Source organism: Budorcas taxicolor, chromosome 18, assembly GCF_023091745.1.
Source record: "Budorcas taxicolor isolate Tak-1 chromosome 18, Takin1.1, whole genome shotgun sequence".
Taxonomy (NCBI): domain Eukaryota; kingdom Metazoa; phylum Chordata; class Mammalia; order Artiodactyla; family Bovidae; genus Budorcas; species Budorcas taxicolor.
This window is the reverse complement of record NC_068927.1, coordinates 27,266,738-27,290,743: the sequence shown is the minus strand read 5'-3', so window position 1 is coordinate 27,290,743 and position 24,006 is coordinate 27,266,738. Positions and strand designations below refer to the sequence as shown.

Here is a 24,006-nt window from a genome sequence, read left to right as displayed (position 1 = left end):
AGGGGTTTTTTTCTTTTTTCATATTTATTATTTTTATTTAATTGTGTGGCTGCACCAAGTCTTAGTTGCTGCACGCGGGTTCTGATCTTTGATTGACGATCTTTGATTGTTGTGGCAAGTGGCATCTTTAGTAGCAGCATGGGGGATTTTTTTTAGTTGAGGCACATGGGGTCTAGTTCCCTGACCAGGGATCAAACCTGGGTCCCCTGCACTGGGAGTGCGGAGCCTTAGCCACTGGACCACCAGGGAAGTCCCTAGTCAAGTTTTTTAAATCAGGGGATTTTACACCAGCACAATCTGGATTTCTCCTCATAAAAGGCAGTGTGGTCTGGCTACATGGGCCCTCATTCTTGCAAGGTGGTGATTGGCTCGAGCTGAGTAGCAGCTGCACCCTCCGCGTGAGGCTCGTAACCTTCAGTTCCCCATTGACCCCACCACTTGCCACTGCCTCCCCAGTGCTGACACCCAGTTGCCATTTCTCCTCCCCCTTGCCCTGATAACATTTCCAATAGATTTCTTTTACACATGCCGTCTTCTCCTGTTCACGTTTCTCTATTGTGCCCCCTGCCCCACCCCCATCAGTGACTCTTACTAGAAGCACAGAACAAAGTTCAGGAGGAAACGCCCCAAAATGTTTGCATTTGTTGGTTAGGTGACAACAACTGACTTTTATTTCCTTCTGTGCACTCTTCTACAGCTTCCAAATTCTCTACAATGAACACATACTTCTTTTTAATATCAAAAGACAAATGGACTGGTAATTACAAAGGAAATCCTCCCCATCTTTGAGTCTGAGAGCCAGGTCAAATGTTGCTCTCCTGCAGGAAGTCTTCCTGGAATCCCAGCGAGGAGTGATGGCTCCCCCAACCCTGTGCCTGCAGCTCTAAGAGTTCTCGTGTTTGTGCATGGTTCCCATACTAGACTGAGAACTCACAACGGGGAACGAGCTGGTCTGGCCATTCGTGTCCAACAGAATTAACTGTGAGTGGCTGCGGTGTGATTAAAACTGCCTGCAGGGGGCGCTAAGGGGCACATCAGGCTCTACCAGCATCATCAGGGGAGGCGTGTCTCAGTCTTTGGAGGGCTAGGGTGGAAACGATTTTTGACTGCGATGTCCCATAGTTCGTGAGGCAAGAGGGCTTCGGGAGAAGCTGTGGGCCCCTGTGAGGTGTGGGCTTGGCAGTGGTGAGCAAGGGTGATGCAGCATTGGAGAGGCCCAGATGGAAAGACGGACCTAGCCCAGCCCAGAAATGTTTCTACTAAGCCTGAGTCAGGGGCAGGCAAAGGCCCACACAGTAAATAAAGGTTTACAGCAGGCACCAGGCAGCTCTTGGGAACCACTGCCCAAAGTCCAGGGTTGGAATCAGGGCCCCTGGGGCTGTGAGTGGAAGGCTAGGGAGGTCTTAGGAGAGGAAGGGAGGAACAAGAAGGGAGAGGGAAGGCTGGGGAGGCTGACAAAGGGGGAGGGCCCTGGGCTCAGAGGTAGGGAGGCTGTGCTCCTCCGGGGGTCTGGCTCAAAGCTCTGCCTCAACTCATTTTCCCTGCGTGCCATCCTTAGGTTAAAATGCCTGGGGCTACAGAGTACCCTCATGGTGATCACCAGAGACAAGGCGAGGGCACAGGACCAAGGGTGCCGCCAGCCTCCCAGGTTCAAGTCCCGCAGACTCCCAACCCCCAGCTACAAGGGCCGGTCCAGTGGTGGTGCATTAAGACCAGCCTTCAGTCCCACTCCTGGGCCCCCTGAGATGGACCCAAGAGGCAAGTAGTCAGAAGGCCCAGCCTGGGAATTTCTGGCTGCCATGGCAACAGCCCCACCCCTCCAAGGTCCTCGGGCCTTCTCAAGTCTTCAGATGGCCCACTCAGGGCCGGGCCTGGCTGCAGGGGGCGCAGGCAGCAGTGAAGAAAGACAGGTGACTCTGCTTCTTCACACCGGTGGGGTGCGCTGGCGGCCTAGATGCGGCTGGACGAGGTGCTGCCCGAGCTGATGGGGAGCCTGGCACTGTCCGAGTTGCTCTTCAGAGGTGAGGGCCCACCCTGCGCCTGCAGGCGCATGGACCAGTACCAGAGGAAAATGAGGAAGCCTGTGGGCAGCAAGGGGGTACAGGGCTCAGAGGCTGGGGGCAGCACCCCCAATACCACTCCCTTCCACTCTGACCCATGTCTGCCCACACCCCCCTCACAGACTCAATCTCAGGAGTACCGACTCTGCGCCAGGCACTGGGCAACGCTCTGTGTATCATCTCACTTTAGTCTCTCCAGGTCCCTTGAGACCAGGCCTCGTTATTACCATTCTGTTTTACAAACAGGGAGACTGAGGCCCAGGGAGATAAGGGGCTTGGCTGAGCCAGGAGTCCAGCAGCAGTGGTCGGGCTCTGGAGCCACTGCTTAAGTACCAGGTGATGTTATTTTTCCCGAAATAATACTACTGTGATTAAGCAATAGCTCAGTAAATGCGTGAATTGATCGGCATCCTTACAGAGTCCCCTTTACTTCACAGATAAGAAAACAAAGGCTCACCTCCCTCACACCATTGCACGGGAACTCCATGAAGACTTTGCTTTCCCTGTTTTCCTGCCCAAGCCCTCCTCCCTACCCAACGTAGTGAAAAACAAAGGTGTGTGTGTGTGTGTGATGTTGGGGGGTGAGGGCAGAGGGGTGCAGGTAGAGCAGAGACAGACCCTCATGGCATTAAGCCAGGGCCCCACGATCCAGCCCCTCTGCTCCTCCCCCCTCACCTCCTCCCCGTCTCCCCCCAAGCTCACTACCCCTTACGCAGCTCCTCCTCAGGGTTCCTCCAACACACACCCTACTTCTGGCCTCAGGACATTTGATCACGCTTCTCCCTCTGCCTGGAGTGCTCCAGCCCTAGAGCAGATCTCCTCAGCCTCTAAGGAGCACCTGGGCATCTATAACGAGCACTCTGACTCAGCAGGCCTGGGGCGGGCCAGAGGCGGCGTCTGCAGTAAGCTCCTGATGCTGCTGCTGCTGGTCCGAGAAACACCCTTGGAGTAATGGGACCCTTGATCTCTCCGTGGGTGGAGAGATCCACCTTTGTTTTTCACCGTGCTGGGTAGGAGGAGGACTTGGGCAGGAAAACAGGGAAGGCGAGGCCTCCATGGGGTCCCCGTGCAACGGGGGTGGGGCATGAGGGAGGTGAAGTGAAGGCTACCCTGGATCCATGGCTGGATCCTTCTGTTGCCTCCGGATGTCTCCTAAACGGAGGGGCCTCCCCCTCCAAGTGTCCCCCAGCAGGCTCAGACTGTCTATCACCTTGCCCACTATTACTTCCTTCCTCTCCCAGATGCCGTTTGATGCCTGTGGCCCTCGGTCTTCGGGGCCACACTTGGTCTTCCCCACTAGAGATGAGCTCTGTGGAGCAAGGCTTCTTGCCTGGCTAGTTCACAGCTGGAGCACCAGGGCTTAACATAGAGTCTACACAGAATAGGTACACATCAGTACCTACTGTACAAATAGAGACTTGTCAACTGTGGCCCAGAGGCCCCCACTTTATGAACGGGAAGGTTGAGGCCCAGAGAAGGGGAGGCTTCAGGTCATCTGGGTCATCTCATCCGTGGCCTGTTCTCTATGTATGGGCACCCTTCCTGGGCCAGGGTCTGGGGTCTTCTCCACACCTACCTTGGAAGGAGGTGATGATGCTGAAGAAGTAGAGGACGACAAGCTGGAAGGTGCCAGAAGCAAAGGAGAAGAAGACCAAGGCCCAGGGCAGGCCAAGGACCAGACTGAGGCCCAGCAGGGTCAGCACGTGGGGCCACTTCTGGGCATGCGGGCGCAGCCGCAGGATCTGCACCACCATGGTGCCCAGCATGGCCGTGTTGAACAGAAACACCAGGCTGAAGAGGCCCAGGTTGGTGACATGGCTGACCAAGGAGTCCCGGATCCAGCACCTGTGGGCAAGCGTACAAAGGCTCAGGGCAAGGCCGGGCTCACATGGTGCTTCCTGGGCCGTGGGCAAGCACCATGGTGAGCCCCAGTTACAGGGCAGTTACTTTAGACACTACTGATTCAAGGGCCAAAAAGTCACTCTTCTTCCAACTATCCTATATTCCTTCTCTACAGTCAAGAGAAAGGCTCAGTTTGGAGCGAATGTGTTTTTAACACTTTTAACACTTGCTAGTCTCCCTTTTCAAAAAGAGTCAGACTTAGGATCACCACTTTCATCAAGAATTTAGTAGCAGGGTTATCTTGTTCCTTTCATGACTTTTTACTGTTTATGACAAGTAATGCTTATTTCCCATTTATGTGTAATATGACTTAAAAAATACATTTAACAAGCCAGAAGATTTAAAGAAAAAATAAAACAATAATAATATGGATGATACAGGTAAGGCAAAAATCAGAAGACTATGATGCAAAAGACTGAAATTTTTAAAACACTGAAGGAATGGAAAGGATTCCTTCCTAGCCTAGGGCTCAGGAGCTCTGGATTCTAGTCTAGGTTCAGAGGGACTCACAGGCCAGGCCACCACCAGCCTGGGTGAATTAGCTGGATGTAGGACTGGATTTCAGCCCCATTCATCTCCTGGTTGGGTACCTTTGAGCAGGGTGGTGTGGATCCCTGCCTTCTCTGGGTCTCAGCCTTTCCATCTTTCCATGGGGAGGGAGATAGACGTGTGCAGCAAAGGAACATGCTAGAGGTTCATCTGCTCCAGCTCAGACGCCACACACAAGTTGGGAAACTGAGGCCCAGAGGGGGGCCAGGACCTGCGCAAAGTTATCTGGCAAGTGAGTGGCAGATCCAGGCCTGTCCTCACCCTCCTGGAGAGAAGCATCACTCTTAGCCCAGAGCTCCAGCCAAGGCCAGGCCAGTACCTCCAGCACCCGTCACCCAAGAGTCTCCTGGTCAGTGCGACCTGGGCCCAGGCTGCTCTGACTTCTGTGCCATGAGGACCACACTCCTGCCCTCACTGCACAGCCACTCACATGGAAGGGTAGATGACGCTCTCAGGGGTCTTGTGCACAGCAAGGATGATGTGACCATAGTTGTTCACGTCCACCAGCGCCACCAGCATCACCAGGAAAGCGGGGAAGCCTGTGGACAGCAATGCAGGGAGCTCCCTCTCCCACCTTCCCAGGTCTGCCCTTCCCTTCCCTCTGGTGAGCCCTCCTCCTCTCACGTGCCCTCTGAGACCTGTGCTCCCAGAGCCCAGCCAGCTCCACCTGGGGCAAGTCCTCCAAGCTTGGACCCTCCTTCTCTATTCCAGTTCTGCTTTCCCAAGTCGTGTCCAACTCTTGTGACCCCACAGACTGTAGCCTGCCAGGCTCTTCTGTCCATGGGATTTCCCAGGCAAGAATACTGGAGTGGGTTGCCATTTCCTTCTCCAGGGGATCTTCCTGAACCAGAGATTGAACCTGGGTCTTCTGCATTGCAGGCAGATTTTTTACCAACTGAGCTATGAAGGGAAGCTCCTGGTTTCCCAGAGGGGGGCCTATCTCCCCTAACCTAACCCCTGCCCCCTCGCCATCCTGGAAGGCCCTGAGGGAAAGGGCCAGCAGGTCCCTGCTAGGGGGCTGGATGTCACAGGAGAAAGGGAAGAAGCAGACATTGGTGGGGTGGAGGAGAGCTCAATGGGGGACATCTAGAGTTATGCTCCAGTGGGATGTCTATTCTGGGCCTTGACTCTGTCCATGAGGTGGAGACTGAGAGCTCCCTGGAAGGGGTTGCCCACCATTAAACACCTGGATTTTGACGAACAGCCAACTCTGAAGGAATTTCATATAGATCGATGATGAGAACCAAAAAGGAGCCAAATGAAAAATATGGGAGGAGCAGCAAGCTGGGATCAGGGACATGTGGAGGTTGATGGGCCTGTGCAGTGATCAAAAGGACTTGTGGTGTGTGCCTCTAGGCCTTGGGTCTGACAAAAGAGAGGCCGGGCTGTAGGTGAATTGGGTTGCTATTGGCTAAGAACAAACGCCAGAGCCATTGGGAATCTGTTATCTGAGGTTCATCGGGATGCACAGTCTGGGCCACCACCAGCCTGGACGCATTATGTGGGGCTGGATTACAGCCCACTCATCCACGACTGGGCGCCTTTGAGCAGTGCCCAACCTGCACATCCGCACATGGCGGCTCTGTCTGCAAACCCTACCTGTAAAACAGAGATGAAGAGAATATGTAAGCATTTACTGGAGACAGGGCTCATCACCTCATCCTCCTAAAGAGGACCTTGATCCAGCAAAGGCAAAGAACCCCTGAGGATGGGTGATTGAAGGAAGCAGTGAGGGAATAATTGTAGGTAGAGAAGTGGGACAAAGTGCCCACCTTTTGTCAAAGGCCAAGGGGAAGAGGCCGGTCTGGGGGGAACCCACAAACCCCCTCCACTAACTTACCCCAGCCCACGATGCTCAGCTTGAGCAGGTAGCCTGGGACATAGGTGCCGAAGACCTCGACCACAAGTCGGTAGAGGTTGTAGCCCTCGAGGCCCATCCAGGAGAGGCAGGCGAGCAGAGAGAAGTGCAGGAAGATGGCGCTGGCACGGCAGGCAGCCTCGGAGCCTGCCAAGGCCACCGGCTCACTGAGCAGGAAGCTCACGTCCAGCAGGAAGACGGCCAGCAGCAGATTCATGTGCACCTTGATGGTATAATCCCTAGACTTCCTCCTGCACAGGTGGGGGGTGGGCAGACAGGCTCACTCTGATGGTCCCCTTCTCCAGGCAGCCTTCCCAGACTACACACACACACACACACACACGCTTCCTATCCTACTCTTGTGGCTGCAGCCAGGCTCTTGCCCACCTGTCCCTCTGCACCTACCCTGTATCCAGCACCCACAGGCTCGGGCACTGTGTGTGCATTGAACAGCAGCCTCAGCTAGGCATAGATGCTCCAATCAACACAGACACGACCATCAACCAGATGCTCCCAAAGTCAGAAGGGAAAAACCGGAATTTTTGCTGTTTTGGAGAATCCACGCCACCCACGTTCCATGTCTGTCTGCACAACTGTACCTCTCTGAGCACAGGCTGTGTGCGCCTGTGCCCTTGAGTCTGCGTGTGTGCCTGCCCTGCCCCCATCCCGAGATACTATGTGGTCCAGGGCACTGTCAGCCTTTCTGCCCCCAGTGTGCCCTGCCTGGCATCACCCACTGCCTGTCCCAGAGGGTGCAGAACACCTGCCATCCTGGATTTCCACGCCTGCTGTGCCCCTAACACAAGGCACCACAATTGGCTGGCCCTACCGCCTCACCCTCAGTTTACTCATCTGTGAAGTGGGAGGACTGGCCCCCCTCAAGGGCGCGATGAGGGTTACACTGAAATAAAGCACCCAGCACAGATAAGATGCTCAGTCCTGAAGGGTTCCCGTCCCTGTGTTCGGGGGCACTTTTGTGATCAGTGGGTAAGTGCTGGGGGCCTTGTGCCCCCACTCCTGGCCCTCCACTAAGCCTGCCAGCCGTCTCTCTTCAACACCGACTCCAGCCCACAGCGTGCGCATCTGTGACCGTGCCTGCCCACGGCTGCACCCTCCCCTCCTCCCCACGAGGACAGTGAGCAGACTCCCAGTGCCACTCCAGAACCGAGGCTGTCTCCCCTCTACCGCAATGGCTCCAGGCCCCAACTGCAGGCGGACTTCAGTTTAGGCCAAGCCCAGCTCTGACAATCCAGACCCCACACACAAGCTTGTCTGAGGGTGGGGGAGGCATTCTTTACTCTGCCAGAGGTAACCTCTTCTCTCCTCAGGCACCCAAATGACTAGGGTTCCTCCATGGAGCCAGGAAGCCGGGCCTCAAAACAGACACCAGGGAATCAGGGCTGGGGAGAACCCTGGAGGCTCTTCCTGTCCACAGAGGCCACTGCCAGACAGCTCAGTAACGGACCTTGTGGGTCTGGAGCCTGCCAGCTTTGGTTCAAGCCTGCTTTTGCCACTTCCGTGCTGTGTGATCTCAGTCAGGTCACTTACCCTCTCTGAGCACTCTTTCACAGGACCCTTGTGAGGATGAACCTAGTTCATGTATATAAAGCACTTAGAACAGGGTGTGCCCATGGCTGATTCATGTCAATGTATGGCAAAAATCACTACAATATTGTAAAGTAATTAGCCTCCAATTAAAATAAATAAATTTTTTAAAAAGAAAAAAATTGCACTAAAAAAATTTGCAAATCTTTGAGTAGCCTTTAAGCAAATAAAGTATTGAAATGCATTTAAAATAGAGGGAAACAATGGGATTTTTAAAATAAAGGAATGTATTCTATATGCTCAAAAAAAAAAAAAGAACAGGGTGTGGCATGTGGGAAGCTTGATGTAATTGTTCACCATTATCATCACCAGCATCATCATATTACTGTATGTGCCCAGTGGAATCACATCTGGTCCTTCAAAGACAGGCATCTAGATTCTTACGTCAACTCGCCTGATTTTAAATATTGGCAGCTAACATAAGCTGTCAGTGCAATGTTACCCAAACACCACAGATCTGAGGAGGGAAGGTCAGCTGAATCTCCCAGGGCTCCCACAAACCACACACACACACACGTCAGGGTCAGTCAGGCCCGTCTCCAGGGTGGGTCTCCCTGACTGTGTGGTCTCAGCTCGGGGGCCGGGAATGGAGGCTCTCCCGTCTTCCCCTTTCCCTCTCAGCCCCAGGCCCTACCTGGAGCAGAGGTAGGCGGCAATGGTGAGGACGCAGGCCAGGGCGGAGAGGACGCAGCCCACGTAGGAGAGGAGACTCAGGTAGTGCTTGTGCACGGCGTCCACCTCCACGGAGGCGACCTGCGCCACAGGGCAGGTCGGGATTGGCCTCTGTGCTGAGGCTGTGCCCACATGGGGGGCTAACCCGTGGTCCCTGGAGGACCTTGGGCATTTGTGAGCCACTCTTGCCCCCCCAGCGGAGCAGAGTGGGGTCCCATGAGTGCAGTTTTTCACCACATTCTCATATGGATCCCCGTCCCCACCAAGGTCCAGCGGCCTCCACCAGAGAACCCCTTTTCTGTCCTGGCACTAACTGTTTCTAGAACACTCAACCCAGAAATAAGTCTCCTGGGAGGGAGTGAGCTCCCGATACCCAGAGAACACCAGAGGATCACGCTGGTCCCTCGGATGCTGGGTCCTAAAATTCTGGGAGAATGAATGTAGGACACAGAGATCTTGGGGGAGGTACTGAAGTCCACCACAAGGTCTCTGCATTGGGCCTCAGTATCCCCTGGAAGTTTCTATAGAAACACAGTCCTGTCCCCACCCCAGCCCTTTAGAATCAGAATCCAGGTTAGGACCAGGAACCTGCATTTGTATCAGGCACCCAAATTGGGGGATAAAGAGCAAGGACTTCAGAGACCTTTTACTTACTACTAGCTGTGTGACCTTGAGTAAATTGCCTAACCTCTCTGAGCCACAGTTTCCTTATCGATAAAATGGGACAACAACAGGAGTCAGCTTGAGGCTTGTGAGGAATGAATGCCGTATGTGTGAGAAGCGGCGGCAATGGGGCAGGAGGGGGTCATGTACCATCAGCACTGCAAAGTAGGTCAGGTGGTTGCAGCGGCAGGACGTCTGTGTCTCTCTCCTGATGGTCTCACACCCCGCATCGCTCCAGCTCCCCGGGCTGCTCGCTGAGGAAGGGCCAGCATGAGGCTCTGAGACCAAGCTCAGCACCCCCACTGTCATCCCTAGTACCCCACAAATGCATGACTGCATCCCCCTTCTGAGCTTTTGCTTCCCTCAGCAGGTCCCTAACCTGCCATCACTCTTTCTTCAAAGCCACCTTCCTCCAGGAAGCCCTCTTTGATTAACTCCATGTACCTCACCCTCTAGGGCCCCCACTACCTGCCTCCAGGTCCCTGCCCAGCTCAGAGCCCCCTCCACACTCACATGTCAGGTCTTCAACCCAGAATACACACTGCAGAGTCACGTTCTTCTGTAGGGACAAGAAAGAAGCGGGGGAGGTGCCTGTGGCAGTCTGCTCCTTCCCCACCGGGCTGAGGGAGCCAGTGCCAGGGCTCCACTCTATTTTGACCTGACTGGCCAGGGCCCTCAGCCAGTCAATCAGTTTTCTTTCAGAAAAGAGGAGGGATGGGAGCACATGGGCAAACAGGGACCCTTGTCCCCTGGGTTGCTTGGCTCACACTCACCGGCTGTGGCTGGTGCTGGAAGGTGAGCACCACGGGCTCCGAGAGGTTGGCTACTTTGGTGTTCTGCACAACAATACCCAAGACCTTCTCTCCCAAGACCTGGCTAGAATTCTTGTCCTAGATATATGGGGTATGGAGGAGAGGGGAGGGAGAGGGCTCAGGACTGAGAAGAAGAGTACACTCTTGTCTCTGCCCAGTACACTGCTCCCAGATTTTGAGTCTCCCTCAGGAAGCAATTCTTGCATGGGTAGTCATTTACACCATAGTAAGAATAACACCATTTAGACCTTTCCCAGCATGGCAACCCACTTCAGTACTCTTGCCTAGAGAATCCCATGGACGGAGGAGCCTGGTAGGCTGCAGTCAATGGGGTTGCTAAGAGTCGGAAACGACTGAGCGACTTCACTTTCACTTTTCACTTTCATGCATTGGAGAAGGAGATGGCAACCCACTCCAGTATTCTTGCCTAGAGAATCCCAGGGACAGAGGAGCCTGGTGGGCTGCCGTCTATGGGGTTGCACAGAGTCAAACACGACTGATGCGACTTAGCAGCAGCAGCAGCAGCTCTAAATGTCATGCACGTTGCCATCTGATTTCTGACTTTACAAAGACTTTTGGAGGCGAGGACTACCTTCCATACCTACCTTCCATCTCTCTGTCAGACAGAAGCTGCTTCCCCCAAGGGAGGGCACAAGAACAACCACCCCGTACCTGGAACAGAGCTTGGCTGCTGAAGTCCACCAAGAGGAGTCTCTTCTCAGCTTCCTGCCTCTTGCCCTTGGTCTTCTGGAAGAGCACGCTGGGCAGCAGCACCGAGTACTCCAGGATCTCGCTCTGCTCCTCCTGCAGACCAGAGGACCCGCTGGGGCTCAGCCAGAAGTGGACCTCCAGGTCCCCGCCATGTCCCCCCAGCATATGCCTTCCTGCACGCTGCCATCTCTAAGCCTACCTTCTTCACGAAGCCAGGCCAGACTCACAACAACCCTGCTCACTCCTCCTTTCCTCGGCACCAGTGCTGGCTAGGGAGTCTTGTGGTTAGAGCCCAGGGGATAAGGGCCTGGGAGAATCATGTTTATTCTGGTGTCTGGGTGTCAGACACTGACCCTGCCTATAGCCCCTTGGTATGCTGGGGGATATGAAGGGTCAGGGGGTGAGGGGAAGGGTAGGGGGTTGAGGGGAAAAGTGGGGGGATAGGGGGGTGTGGGGAGGGAGCGCTTGCAGCCTCTACATCTGCTTCCTGCCTTGGCTACCAATCCTGACCCCTGACCTCCCGCCGGGAGTGGATGTGCAGGTCCTGCGGGCTGAAGGTGGGCTGGAGCTTCCACACTGTGGCGTTGACCCGCTCCTCCTCGAAGGACACAGCGTCCCCTGTGAAGTTCACAGAGGCCAGCTTCGACTCCAGGCTCTGCAGCTGCCTGGAAGCACAGGAGAGAGAGGCGGAGATGACTGCTGGGGGTGAGGGGTGGATCCAGGTAGTCCAGCAGGCAGGAAGATGGAGGGAGCAGAGAGGCGACTCAGGCTGATACACAGGAAAGAGTGTGGGGCCCAACAGAATGACCTGCGGGGGGGGCGGGGGGGGGTGCGGAGGAAACTGGGGCCTCAGCGCAAACAGGAAAGGAGCGGGGTGGGGTCCTATCCTCAGACTCAGCCACCAGGCTCTGGGTCCAGTTCTGCCTGGACCGACCCACTTTGTGCTGCTGGGCAGCCCTACCCAGCAGTCAGCCTCAGTCTGCTGAGCTGTAAAATGGGTCAGTCCTTTTTCCTTATTGGTGGAGAGGAGGGCTTGGGTGCTGGTAAGAGAGACTTTTTTTCCGACTCAGGCAGGAGAGGGGGCTTGGCCTGTGGGACCGAATCGAGATGGAGACCAAGGGGAGGTCGCCACGGTCTCCCACTCCAAATCCCTGCCTTGCCCGGGTCTGGAGGAGCCTCCTCCTTACCCCTATATGCTGCAGACCCACACTTACTGGCCCATGGGGGTGAAGGGGGGCCTCCTTGAGGTCTTCTGGGGATGCTTCAGAAACTGGCTGAGCCGCTGGAGGTCCCTTTTCAGCTCACATACGTCCACCGAGGCATTGTGGGAGGCCTTGTTGGGGGGATCTGGGGGAGAGGGACGGACAGACTCACCAAAGGCTGTTGAATGAGGTTCCACACTCAGACCATACTCATCACACTCTCAATTACTCCCCCTGTGACTCTGACAGCTTCTGTCCCCATTTTACAGAACAGGAAACTGAGGCTCCAGGTAGTGGGGTAGACTCCCCCAGGTCACTCAGAGATGTAGCCAGCCAGACGGGGCTCTGTCATACGGAGCTCCCAGAAACTCCAGCCCCAGGAGAGTGGGCTAGACCACCCTTACCCCTACCCCAGGCATCCTTCTGACCACACAGAGGGAGCTGGGAGGGCCAGTTCCCCAGGACCAGCCAGGCCTCCTTCAGGAGGAGCTGGCGGGTGGGGGGCTTCTGTGGTGGCTCCAGGGCCTCCACCCGGGGTGCCCTGCACCCAAGGGCTGCAGACTCAGGCATCTCCAGGGGTTAGATGGAACTCTGATAAAGTCGGCAGATGGAAATAGGGACATAGCGGGAGAGGGCAGGCCCTATGCCATCAAATAAGGCAGGCCCTGTGGTCACATCTGAATTTTTAAGGTAGAAAGCCCGATTTTTCAGTCATTTGAAACCTCTGGCTCATGTTTTCCAAAAACTCTCTACAGACCAAATAAGACCAGGCCAGATCTCCTCTGCAGGAGGCCAATTTACAGCTGTTCCTGACTTTGCCCTAAACCCTCCCAGGTTGGGGCAGAATCCGGGCCTGGAGCGGGGACCCCCAGCTACCTGCCCCCACCTGCCCCAGCTCTGGCCCCTCCATCCCTCTCCCCACCCCACCCCCACCACCCCTTAGCATTTCCATGGGCCTGGAGATGCTAACATATTCAAAGCCCTGTGCCCCCTCTCTTGGGAGCCCTGCCCCAAACTGGAGCTGCCTGAAAGGAACCAGAATCAGGGAAATCCTGGACCCCAGGTAAAGCCTCCAGCTCCTTCTGGTCAGCCCCTCCTCCTTGCCTCCACTCTGCACTGAATAGAAGGCAGTGGCCAGGCCACACCTGTCACATCTCAGCCAGAAGACAGCCTGCACACCTCACTGTCGGCCTCTAGCCTTGCCACTTCCTGACCTTTGACCTCTCTTCCTGTCTCCCAGCCCCAAGCCAATCAGCTGCTGGGTTCAAATCTGGCTCCCTCTCTTACTCGTTACTCTTGCAACTTTGTGCCTCTCTGAGCCTCAGTTTCTCTTCTGTGAAATGGGGATAAACAGTCTAGATGAGGCTAACGAAGCAGAATTTTTCCTCCGGCTCCTGACCTCTAGTTCCGTCTCTCCGTTCTCTCTGCTCCCAGCCTGTTCATCTCTTGTTTTCCTTTACCTGCACCTACACTGCAGTCGCAGGATGGGGCTTCACCCCTCCTCCCTCACCCCTGTCTTCCCATGAACACACCTTGCATCACACTCTTCCACTCCTCAGACACCTTCCCTGAGTCCCCATTGCCTGTGAACAGAGCCCCCCCCAACTCCATGACATGACAGGCAGCCCAGCCCGCTTTAAGCCCCCTGCCCCCAGCCCCCGTGCACGTTGCTTTTCCAGTTTCCAGGCCTTGGACCAAACCCTTCCTGCTGTCTGGAAGTCGCCTTACTGTGGAAGGAGAAGATGAAGCTGGCCGCACTGGGCAGACTCGTGTTCTGGGGGCTCCACCAGGAGCTGACTGAGGTGGCAAACAGTGGGGGCCCCGGGGCCAGGGTCTCCTCCTGATGCCGGAAGCACAGGAGGTCAAGGGCTTGGTCACTCAGCAGGAAGTCCGTCCTGCCGTAGCGGAGATGCAGTCTCCCTGCGTGGCGGTTCCAGTAGAGGCAGAAGTGGTAGAGGCCCATGCGGTGAGGGAATGGCCAAGAAGCCGAGCGGGCTCCAGGGAAGGGGGCGTGGATGGCGAGGGCCTCCTCGGAGTTCCTGATGGAGATGTGGAGCTGGGTCGCCTGCTTATAATGGAGGCTGCTGTTCTGCGTCTGGTTCCGCTGGCCGCAGAAGCGGAAGTCTTCCCGGGGGCCCCCGCCACGGGCACCTGAGGGGGCAGAGACTGCAGGTGAGACTCTGGGCTGGAGGCAGGCCCTGGGCCCAGAACGCAGCAACCTGGTGCCTGGGACCCACACACATTCCAAGGACCTACTTCAAAGGGTCTCCAAAAATATGAATCTACCCTGCTCCAAGATGGTTGGCTTAAAAACAGGAAAAGAACAAACTCAAAATCAGTTAAAAAAAAAAAGAAAGAAAGAAAAGAAAAAACTTTCAAAGGTAAAATAATATTTTAAATAGCAATAAAATATTTCACGAGGCCATGCCTGCTACAGACAGCAGCGCAGGCTGTGCACTGCACAAGGGTGCTCTGGCTGCAGGGGTGGGTGGGGCCAAAACCCACCCCAAGCTGTGTACTGGGTGGGGCAGGGGGGCTGCACTTGACAGGATGAAGGGGAGACTCTATCTTTTTTCCAAGGTACTATCTACTTGCTATGCTGTATTTGCAGCCGTGTGCCTGCCCAAAGGGGTTAGCGGATGTGCTAGTCCTTAATACAAGGATGGCATTTTAACAGAAGTCCCAAGGCACCTCCAGGAAAACCTACCTGGAACCAGGAAGAGACCCAGCAGGAACAATGGCATCTGCAGCAGCACCTGGGCAGTCATCTTCCTCCCCCAGGGCACCTGAGACATCACTGCTTGAAAGAGGCCAGGAGTGTTAGCCGAGGTCCTGACTCCCAGGGTGATTGCCAGCCCTACAGAGGGACAAACCAGGGTAGTATGGATGTGGGATGCGAGGCAGGGAGGCATGTGTGGAAACAGTCCGTGGACCTCCCCCAGAGCTGCCAGGAGCGGAGTATCAGGAGGCAGTGGCCGAAAGAAGACACACAGATGACCAATAGGCATGTGAAAAGATGCTCCGCATTGCTAATTACTAGAGAAATGAAAATCAAAACTACAATGAGGTGTCTCACACAGGTCAGAATGGCCATCATTAAAAAGCCTACAAATAGCAAATCCTGGGCAAGGTGTGAAGAAAAGGGAACCCTCCTACACTGTTGGTGGCAATGTAAACTGGTGCAGCCACTATGGAGAACAGTGTGGAGGTTCCTCAGAAAATTAAAAACAGAGTTGTCATATAATCCAGCAATCCCACTCCTGGGCATATGCCTGGACAAAACTATAATTCAAAAAGATATATGCACCCCTAGGTTCATAGCAGCACCATTCACAATAGCCAAAACGTGGAAACAACCTATTCTTCCATCAGCAGAAGAATGAGTAAAGATGTGGTACATACATGCAGTGAAATCCTACTTGGCCGTAAGAAAGAATGAAATCATGCTCCCTGCAGCAACATGAACGGATTAAAGATGATCACACCAAGCGGAGCAAGTCACAGAAAGTCCAGGACAGTATGACATCAGTTATATGTGAGATCTACACTATGACACCAGTGAACACATCTACAAGGCAAAACCAGACTCACAGACATAGAGAACAGACTTGTGATTGCCCAGAGTAGAGGGGTGTGGGAGGGATAGATGGGGAGCTTGGGGTGAGCTGATATAAACTATTACATACAGAATGCATGAAAAGCAAGGTCCTACCGTATAGCACAGCGAACTATATTCAATATCCTGTGATCAACCATAATGGAAAAGAATATGAAAAGAATATATAAGCACTGTATAACGGAATCACTTTGCTATAAGAAGAAATTAACACAATGTTGTAAATCAACTATTCTTCAATAAAATAAATTTAAAAATAAAAAAAAAAAAGGCAGTGACTGAGTTTAAGTCCCAGCTCCACCTCTGGCTTGCTGCATAACCCTGTGTAAGTCAGGGAAAACAGGACTAATAATAGTACCTCCCTTCCAAACCCAGCAGTGATGGGGTAATCAGGGTAGCATCACTAGGAACCACCCCACCCTGCCGCCTCCGGGCCTTCAGAAGGCAAGGAAAAGGACGTTCTCAGGGCTCTCCTCCAAGAACCTCACCATAATGACCCCTAAGACCCAGCTCAGAGGACACCTTCTTCAGGAAGTCTTCCTCAACCCCCTTTACAGTCGGTCCTCGACTCCTTTGGTTCCCGCCTCCAGCCAGGGTCTCCTGTTACCAGCTCTGGAAGGTACAGGACGGTGCACCCCTCCTCCACAGGGAGCTCCTGATCCATCTCTGTGCACAGGCCCGTGTTCAGTGTTCACAGAGGTTACTGGGCAGCCGGGCCGCAGGGGTATTGGAGTGAAGGATCAGTGGGGTCACAGCGCCTTCTACAGGGGCTGGAGGAGAGAGGCACTTCCTGGTATGGCCACCAGGGGGAGCTCCCAAGGCAGCTGGAAAGGCAGAGGGACGTCCCAGTTTGGCAGGGAGAAACAGTATGGTCCAAGCTGGGGAGGATTCAGGTCCCCTCAGCCCTCTCCTGGTGTAGAATGGGTCACTCCCCCAGCCTCTGTTAGCTGAGTACCCACTATCTGCCAGCCTGTGTTGACCCAGCTTCCTCACCCCTACATCTATGCTAATCCTCATTCCAACCCTGTGAAATAGGCCCTAGGATTTGACCCATTTCACAGATAGGGAACCTGAGATCCAAGGAATTAAATGGCTTGCCCATTTAATTGTTCCAGAGGCCAAGGGCTTTCCCTGCCTGATCAGGACTGTAGTGCCTGGCAGGGAACCTCCGTTCCTGGTACTCACAGAGAGATGCCGGGTGGCTTGGCCCACCCCACGGCCATCTGGCCCAGTGACTGAGCTGGGTGCAGTCATGAACAGACACCCTCATCCTGTGGGGAGCTGCATATGTCTGTGGTGACAGATGCAGTCATCTGCTACAAGCCAGACAAAAGGAAGCCTGGCATCCATGGGGCATGTGAGGACTTTGATTTGGGGGAACCCAGGAGGGCTTCCAGGAGGAAGTAACTTTTAGATGAACTATTTGAGGGCAGCATTAAATGAAGGGGTGGCCCAGACAGGAATTCACTGAACAGACCTGGCCCCCTCAAGCCAGTCTCCAGTATCCCAACATATGTAACAGAACCCTAATTTCTTGGGTCTGGTCAGTCTAATCGTTGGTCAGCTGGGTTCATCACCCTGCCCTGGTGACATCGCAAGACCCCAGAGAAGAAGGAAGTGGAAGTCTTTGGGGGAATGGCTGCTATTTCCTAAATTGTGATTTTTAAGGTTTCACTCTGCATTCTCTTGGAGCATTTTGGTTCCTTTTGGGTTTTGGTGTTTTCGTTTTTTATTTTTAGGGGGAGTGAAGGATTTATCACTTGAAGTAAGGAGAACACCGAGGATCTTTCTAAAGCAGTGTCTCCAATTTGGACTCCTTTTGAAACTGTCACTCTAGAACAGTGGGAGGAAACCCAGCATCTGGGGACAGAAGTATGCCTCTGCTGGACCCCTTCTCTTTCCTCCTCCTTTCTGCCAGTCCCTATCACTGTCTATACCTGATCCCCAATACAAACCACATCTCCTCCAGGCAACTCCCTAACCCCTATTTTGACTTTCGCTTTATACCTGTGAACTCAGAGTTCACAGATCACTTTGCAAATATGGCCCCAGTTCTTCATTATGGCATTTGCATTCAAGGCCCAGAGAGGGCCAGTGATTTCCTGACCTTACACAGCAAGCAAGGATGGAGCTGGCTAGAATCCAAGTATCTCTCTGGCCCACTGACTTTCAAAGTGAGTTACCAAAAAAAGAAAGAAAAAAAAAAAAGTGAATTACCACTATCAGTAAACAGTACCTAGGACAGGGCAGAGTCATCTGTTTTCATTTATCTTCCTGGGCTGATCTCTTCAAGAACAAAAAAGCAGAAAGAGGGAATGAGGTTCCCATCACCAGAGGGATACAAGTGAGGCTGCACTTGTGAAATGCCATGATTCCAACAGATAGGGGTCAATGGCATGCTCTGACATTCCTGGTCATCCCCACTCTACCCTGGCTGCTTGAACAGCCACTCTAGCCTTATAGACTTTCTTGGAATTTGAGGGGGAGGAACTGCCTGGTTTCCTTTAACCCATCCTTAGTAGAGTAGACTCTGGAGCCAGACTGGGTTTAAATATCAATTCCTCTACTCAATGGCCATGTGTCTCTGGACTACTCACCTTCTCTGGGCCTCACTTTTGTCATCTGTAAATAGGTGTAAAAATCAAGACTATCGCAAAGGTCATTGTGAGAATTAAATGAATTGGTATCTATAGAGGATTTAGAGCAGGAATATGCACAAGGCAGGTGCCACAGGTGTCGGCTCAGTACCTCTGTATCCTTCCTGACCAGCTCACGCCTGCCCCTCACCCAGCCCCCTGGGCCCGTCACAGGTCCCTACTCCTACATCTTCCCTCCCACCCTCCACGTCACCCCCTCGTGGGCCCCAGCTCAACTTCCAAAGCACCTCAACCGGAAATTCTTCGAGCATGAAATTTCCTTTCTGGGAAGACTGAAACCCCACCCAGAAAACTTCCCACCTCACAGCACGGACTTGAGCCGGTCCCCAGAAGCCTCTGAGGGAAAGGAGGGCTGGACGGGGGCACCATCTACACTCTCATGAGGTCCTCAGAGCCACCCTGTGAGGCCGGTCCTGCTGTTTTGCCATTTTACAGATCAGAAAACTGAGACTAGGGCGGTGGATGTTGTAAGCTTCCCCACCGGTGGAGCTAAGACACGGACCTCAGTGTCATTCTAGAGAACTCCTTGGAGAGCTGGAGCCAATAGTTTCTAGAGATTCTTGCTCCTCTGGTTTGGGGAGACCCCCAAACAAAAGGAGAGAGAAATGGTGGGTGGGTGGCAGCCAAGACCACAGGCTGTGCAGATAACTCCAGCCTGGGAGAGAGAATTTAGGGGGCCGAGTCCCCAGTAGAGGCCCCTCCCCCACCCGCCCCTTCTAGAGCAGCTGCCCTTGACCTCAGGCCTTCCGTAAACACATGCAGAGAACATAACAATCTGGCCCAGTTTGACACAATGGGGGCCACCATCACAGAGTCCCCAAGGATCAAGGCAGAGCGGAGGGGCCAGGGCTCATCTAAGCTAAGACTCCCGGCTGCCCATCCCTCGGGCTGGCTGGGCCCAGGAGGAGATGCCCCGGCTCCAGTGCAGGCCCAGCCCTGCCCATCCTCACGGCGGGGGAGAGGGTAACGGGCAGGGGACTCATGGCTCACTTTCTCCCCTGAGGCCTGACTCACTTCCTCTGCCATCCGTTTAGAGCCACGAGTCACTGCTGGCCCAGTCCAGGCCCCTGGAAAACCCATTTCCTCGGAGGACAGAGGTGGAAGTTGAGTGGACAGGACCTTGGTGGCTCTGGGGTTAACCCTTCCCAGGCAGGCACCTCCCCAGGAAGATGACCTAGGCCCCCAGGCATTCTCCTGCCAGTAACACACGCGTGGACCGCAGGCTTATCCATCCCCCGACCAGCCTCTTTGCCTGGATCGCCTCCCTCTTTCCATGACCCAACTCATCTTTCTAAACTCAGTGAAGACACGCCCTCCCCTTGAAGCTTTCCCTAACTGCCATCAGAATTAACTTCTGTGTTCTGGTGTGGTGGGGAAGGGGGCAGTCCACAGCCTATGCTCAACCCTATATGCCCACCTTTGCCATGAGGAGTTCACATCAGAGGTGCCCAAACCCACGATGGGTCAGAACCACCCCAGGAAGTTCACTGAAATGCATTATCACAGATCCCTCCACACGGACATTCAGTATCTCTGAAAATAGCACAAAAGATTTTTTTCTTCATTCAGCAAATCAGAGGTAGTGGGGAATTTTTACCCAGTAGCTGCTATGAGCTTGATGGGTTTTTTTCCCAATTTTTTTTTCCTTTTTTTTTTTTTTTTTTTTTTTGCCAGGAGAGCAGTAACATTAGGATGAAAACACGTGCACATATACATACAGGGTACTGTCAGGGATACATAAACGTTTTGTGATAGAATATATGTGAGGGGCTTAGCGGTAAAGAATCCACCTGCCATGCAGAAGATGGGGCAGGAGCCTCGGGTTGGATCCCTGAGTTGGGAAGATTCCCTGGAGAAGGAAACGGCAGCCCACTCTAGTATTCTTCCCTGGGAAATCCCAGGGACAGAGGCGCTTGGTGGGCTACAGTCCGTGGGGTCACAAAAGAGCTGCACTGAGTGACTAAACAATAATGGCGTGTGAGGGGCAGATGCTCCAGGTCTCGTGTGGGGCTTGGGAGTCCAGCTTGACCAGGCAGCCCATTGACCAACACTCTGCGGGCATAGAACCACTGGCTTACAAGGCTGGGATACCACCAGGAGCCCTGTCTTACAGAGTCAGAGGTGGGTGGGGCCTGGCCCCAGATCACTTGGGTGGTAAATGGTTCGCTCTGGACAGGAGCCAGGGCAGCTTGCCTCCCCCGTGGCGTCTCGTCTCCACCTCAGTGGTGGTGAGGATGAATCACAGTCCTGGGTGGCTCACCTAGCATTTATCAGGGTGCCTGGGACCTTTAAGCACAGCTGGGAGCAGGGGGGTGTGGGGGGAGGATAGCCCCTGCCCCAGCGGGTCTCCAGGTGTGAGCCTGGTCCTGCCCTCCTGCAGGGAGAGCCAGCAGTGGGAAGACCCAGCCCAGCTTCCCAGCTCCAGCCCTCATCTTCAGCTGCTGGTCAGGGTCGGGGGCGGTGGGGACAACAGACGGGGGACAACATGGAGATGCTGGCTCCCCCTCCCCCAGCCCTGGACAGAGGGCCTTAGGAGAGAAGGGTTTGGCCAAGAGAGGGGTGGGTGAGCATGAAGTCCTTGAGGGAAGGACACATGAGGTGTGCATGCTCTTGTGTGCGGGTGTGTAGGGGAGCGAGGAGGGACGTTAGAGCAGAGCAGAGGGGGTGGGGTGGGGGGCTGAGAGGACCCTCCACCAGCCCTTTCCAAACTCTCATAAATGCAGTCTAACTTAGAAACACCATGTACCCGACAAACAAAGGCAGTGCCCCCACCAGACCCCGGCGGGACCCCCGACCACGCCTCACTCTCAGCCGGGCTCCCAGCCCCTCAGCAGAGCCCAGGGCTCCAGGGGGCACTGCTTGCAAACATGGAGCCCATCTCACCCTGCTCTCAGTCACAGGCTGGGGGACTGAAGCCCAAGCTAGGTGGCCACACAGAACTCCCCCCAGGAAGGGTGTTCTGGCCTGGCCAGGGAAAACAGAGTGACTTCAGGTTCCAGGAATTTTTCTACAATTAAAAAGAATAAAAATTAAGCTAGCTGCCTGCCTCCCGGAGGCCGGCGGGTGCCAAGGCCTTGCCGGCTCACTGCCCAGGATGAGTCCCACATTCTGGAGTCCTGCCCCACCAGCGTGGGCCCCGCCGCCCCATGGCTTCTGTCCAGCAGGTGCCCGGGCCACGGCTCCCTCCGCATGCCCAGACGAGCCCCGGCCCTGGGGGGAGACCGAGGAAGGGCAGGAGAGGGGCACCTGCCCAGATGAGAGGGCGCCGGGTTCCCCCGAGAGCCAGTTTATCCAGAGCCACCCACCCTGCCACCTGCTTTATCTGCAATCAGAGTGTTTACTCAAGAGGCCTCAGAGGCCAACACACCATTACGAGAGATGAGCCTGGGCTTGAGTGTTCTCTCCTCCAAACCTCTGCACACACCGGTCCTCCCCCCTGGATGCCAACCTTGTGCCATATCTGTAAAGGTCTAACTTAGAAACGCCATGTACTCGACAAACAAAGGAGGTGCCCCCACCAGACCCCAGTGGGATCCTGGACCATACACTGGCCTTCAGCCTCCACATCCTCCCCCGACTGCCCTGCACTCCAGCCTCGCAGTGCCTGGCAGAACAGCAGACGGCGAGTGGGAATAAACAGAGGTCTAGCTGGCACAGCAAAAAGGAGCTGGAATCCAAGAAGGGAAGCAGGAGATGACAGTTCCCATTTAGCGATCACTCACTTGGTGCCCAAAACTGCGCAAGGCACTTTTCACAAATGATCATTCAATCCCACCTTAACTCTATAAAGCAAATACTATTATTGCCCCAACGTAAAAAGGAAATGGAAATCCAAAAAGGCTAAGTGATGCCCAGGCAAGTAAGTAGCCAAGCCAGGATTCAGACTTTAGTCCACCAAACCTCAAAGCCTGTGATTTCAGCCATTACGGTCACCAGAGCCCTTTCCTTCCCTTCTCTGGAACTATCTCCCTGACTTTACCATGAGGTAACTTTGCCAAGCACTTCCTAAGAAGCTGTGTGTGTTTAGTCACTTAGTCATGTCTGACTCTTTGCAAGCCCATGGACTGTAGCCCATCAGGCTCCTCTGTCCATGGGATTCTCCAGGCAAGAACACTGGAGTGGGTTGCCATTCCTTTCTCCAGAGGATCTTCCTGACCCAGGGATCGAACCCAGGTCTCCTGTACTGCAAGCAGATTTTTTACTATATGAGCGACAGGGAAGTTCCTCCCTAAGAAGCACTAGTTCCCAAGCTAGAGAAATACTGCAGGTCCTACTTGGTCATATGAATTAACATATCAAAGGCTCTGATAAGTCCTGCAGAAAGAAAATCCACAGAGCTTGCTTGGGCTTAGTTTCCCAGCCCAGTGTGATGGTGCGAGCTTTTTGTTTTTTTTTTTTTGCAGAACACCTGTTACCAATGTGAAAAGAGGAGCGCTCGGAAATCTTGACACCACACAGATAAGAAAACTGTCAGCATTCCCCCTCCCAGCCTCCAGCTGCCTCCCCTCCCCTCCCCTCTGAGCTGTCCCAAAGGCCATTAACTAGCAGGAGATGGGCTACAGGAGCCATTTAGGCTGTGATGTTCCCCAGGGCGACTCATCACCATCTTTGACACTTCCAGGCCAGAGGTCCTGGGGGAACCTGGGGTAATGGCAGCCCCATCGCACCTCCCTTTGGCCGGCAGCACCAGCCCTTGGAGAAAGGGGCAGTGCCAGCCGTGTTTCTGGATTGCCATTAAAGTCAACCGCAGTCACCTCAAGCAGCAGACACTTGGAATGCTGAGACTGAAAGGGAATGAGGGAGGAGCAGAGAGAGGAAAAGAAAGAGAGAAAAGTGATGGGGAGGCAAGAGCTCTCAGAAGCTGAGAATCACAACCTTTTTGGAATCTGAGTGAGGATGGAAAAAATCTAGAACCTCAGAGAAGGGGAGGGATTAGGAAGGTCTGGGTCTGGCCCAGTTTAGGGGTGGTGTTCAGACAGCAGGACCTGTCATGAGCAGTCCTGGGACAGTGGCGCCAGCCCTGCACAGCCCCATGCCCCTGGGGCAGCCTGCAACCCACATGCAGGGCTCCCCACAGCCCTCCCCACAAGGAGCAGCTGAAGCTGGGCCTCAGGGCCCTCGCCAGTCAGCACCTGCCCAGGGAATGCACACTCCCAGAGTGGGGGTGGCAGGAGTTAGACACACGTGTGTGTTAATCGCTCAGTTACATCCCACTCTTTGGGACACCACGGACTGTAGCCTGCCAGGCTCCTCTGTCCATGGGATTTCCTAGGCAAGAATACTAGAGTGGGTTGCCATTCCCGTCTCCAGTGGATCTTCCTAACCCAAGGATTGAACCTGGGTCTCCTGCATTGCAGGCAGATTCTTTACCACCTGAGACATCAGAGAAGCCCATAGGGTCCTGAACTAGCGCCACACCTAACTGGTCCTAGGACCTTTGTAGCACCCAGTCCCCTCTTTGGGCCTCAGCTTCCTCCTCTACTGAGGAGGTGACAAGATCCCTGTCCCCCCATCTGTCTTTTTCATAAACCAGAGCCCCAGGTTGCTTCTAGGGAAGGGAAGGGCTTACCTCCAGGCTGACAGCGAGCGGAGAGGAAAACAGCGCTGGCCATCTCATCCTCCTGCCCAGCCTATCTTCCCTCTCAAACCACAGATGGACCTCAGCCGTCTGGCTGCAGTTTCCCTTCTGCATCTGTGTT

At 54.3% G+C, this 24,006-nt stretch overlaps 1 protein-coding gene across 1 annotated transcript; it reads right to left on the bottom strand.

The window, feature by feature from the left end:
* Window positions 1–656: 656 nt before the first annotated feature.
* On the bottom strand, window positions 657–23,999 carry ADGRG1 (adhesion G protein-coupled receptor G1). Its single transcript, XM_052655546.1, has 14 exons — window positions 23,873–23,999; window positions 14,742–14,831; window positions 13,763–14,185; window positions 12,047–12,179; window positions 11,350–11,497; window positions 10,794–10,925; window positions 10,083–10,199; window positions 9,823–9,868; window positions 9,460–9,563; window positions 8,609–8,727; window positions 6,352–6,620; window positions 4,942–5,050; window positions 3,637–3,905; window positions 657–2,081 (listed from the first exon to the last, which is right to left on the bottom strand). Exons 1-14 carry the CDS (start codon window positions 23,997–23,999, stop codon window positions 1,951–1,953), a joined length of 2,217 nt encoding a protein of 738 aa, XP_052511506.1. The 3' UTR covers window positions 657–1,950.
* Between the last annotated feature and the right edge of the window lie 7 nt (window positions 24,000–24,006).

Excerpts from the sequence above, each read along its gene's own strand:
- ADGRG1 (XM_052655546.1), bottom strand. The coding sequence starts at position 23,999 with ATGCAGAAGGGAAACTGCAGCCAGACGGCTGAGGTCCATCTGTGGTTT. Across the intron at positions 6,621-8,608 it reads GCCGCCTACCTCTGCTCCAG|GAGGAAGTCTAGGGATTATA; the intron begins GTAGGGCCTGGG and ends CCACCTGTGCAG. Across the intron at positions 3,906-4,941 it reads AGCGTCATCTACCCTTCCAT|GTGCTGGATCCGGGACTCCT; the intron begins GTGAGTGGCTGT and ends GCTTGCCCACAG.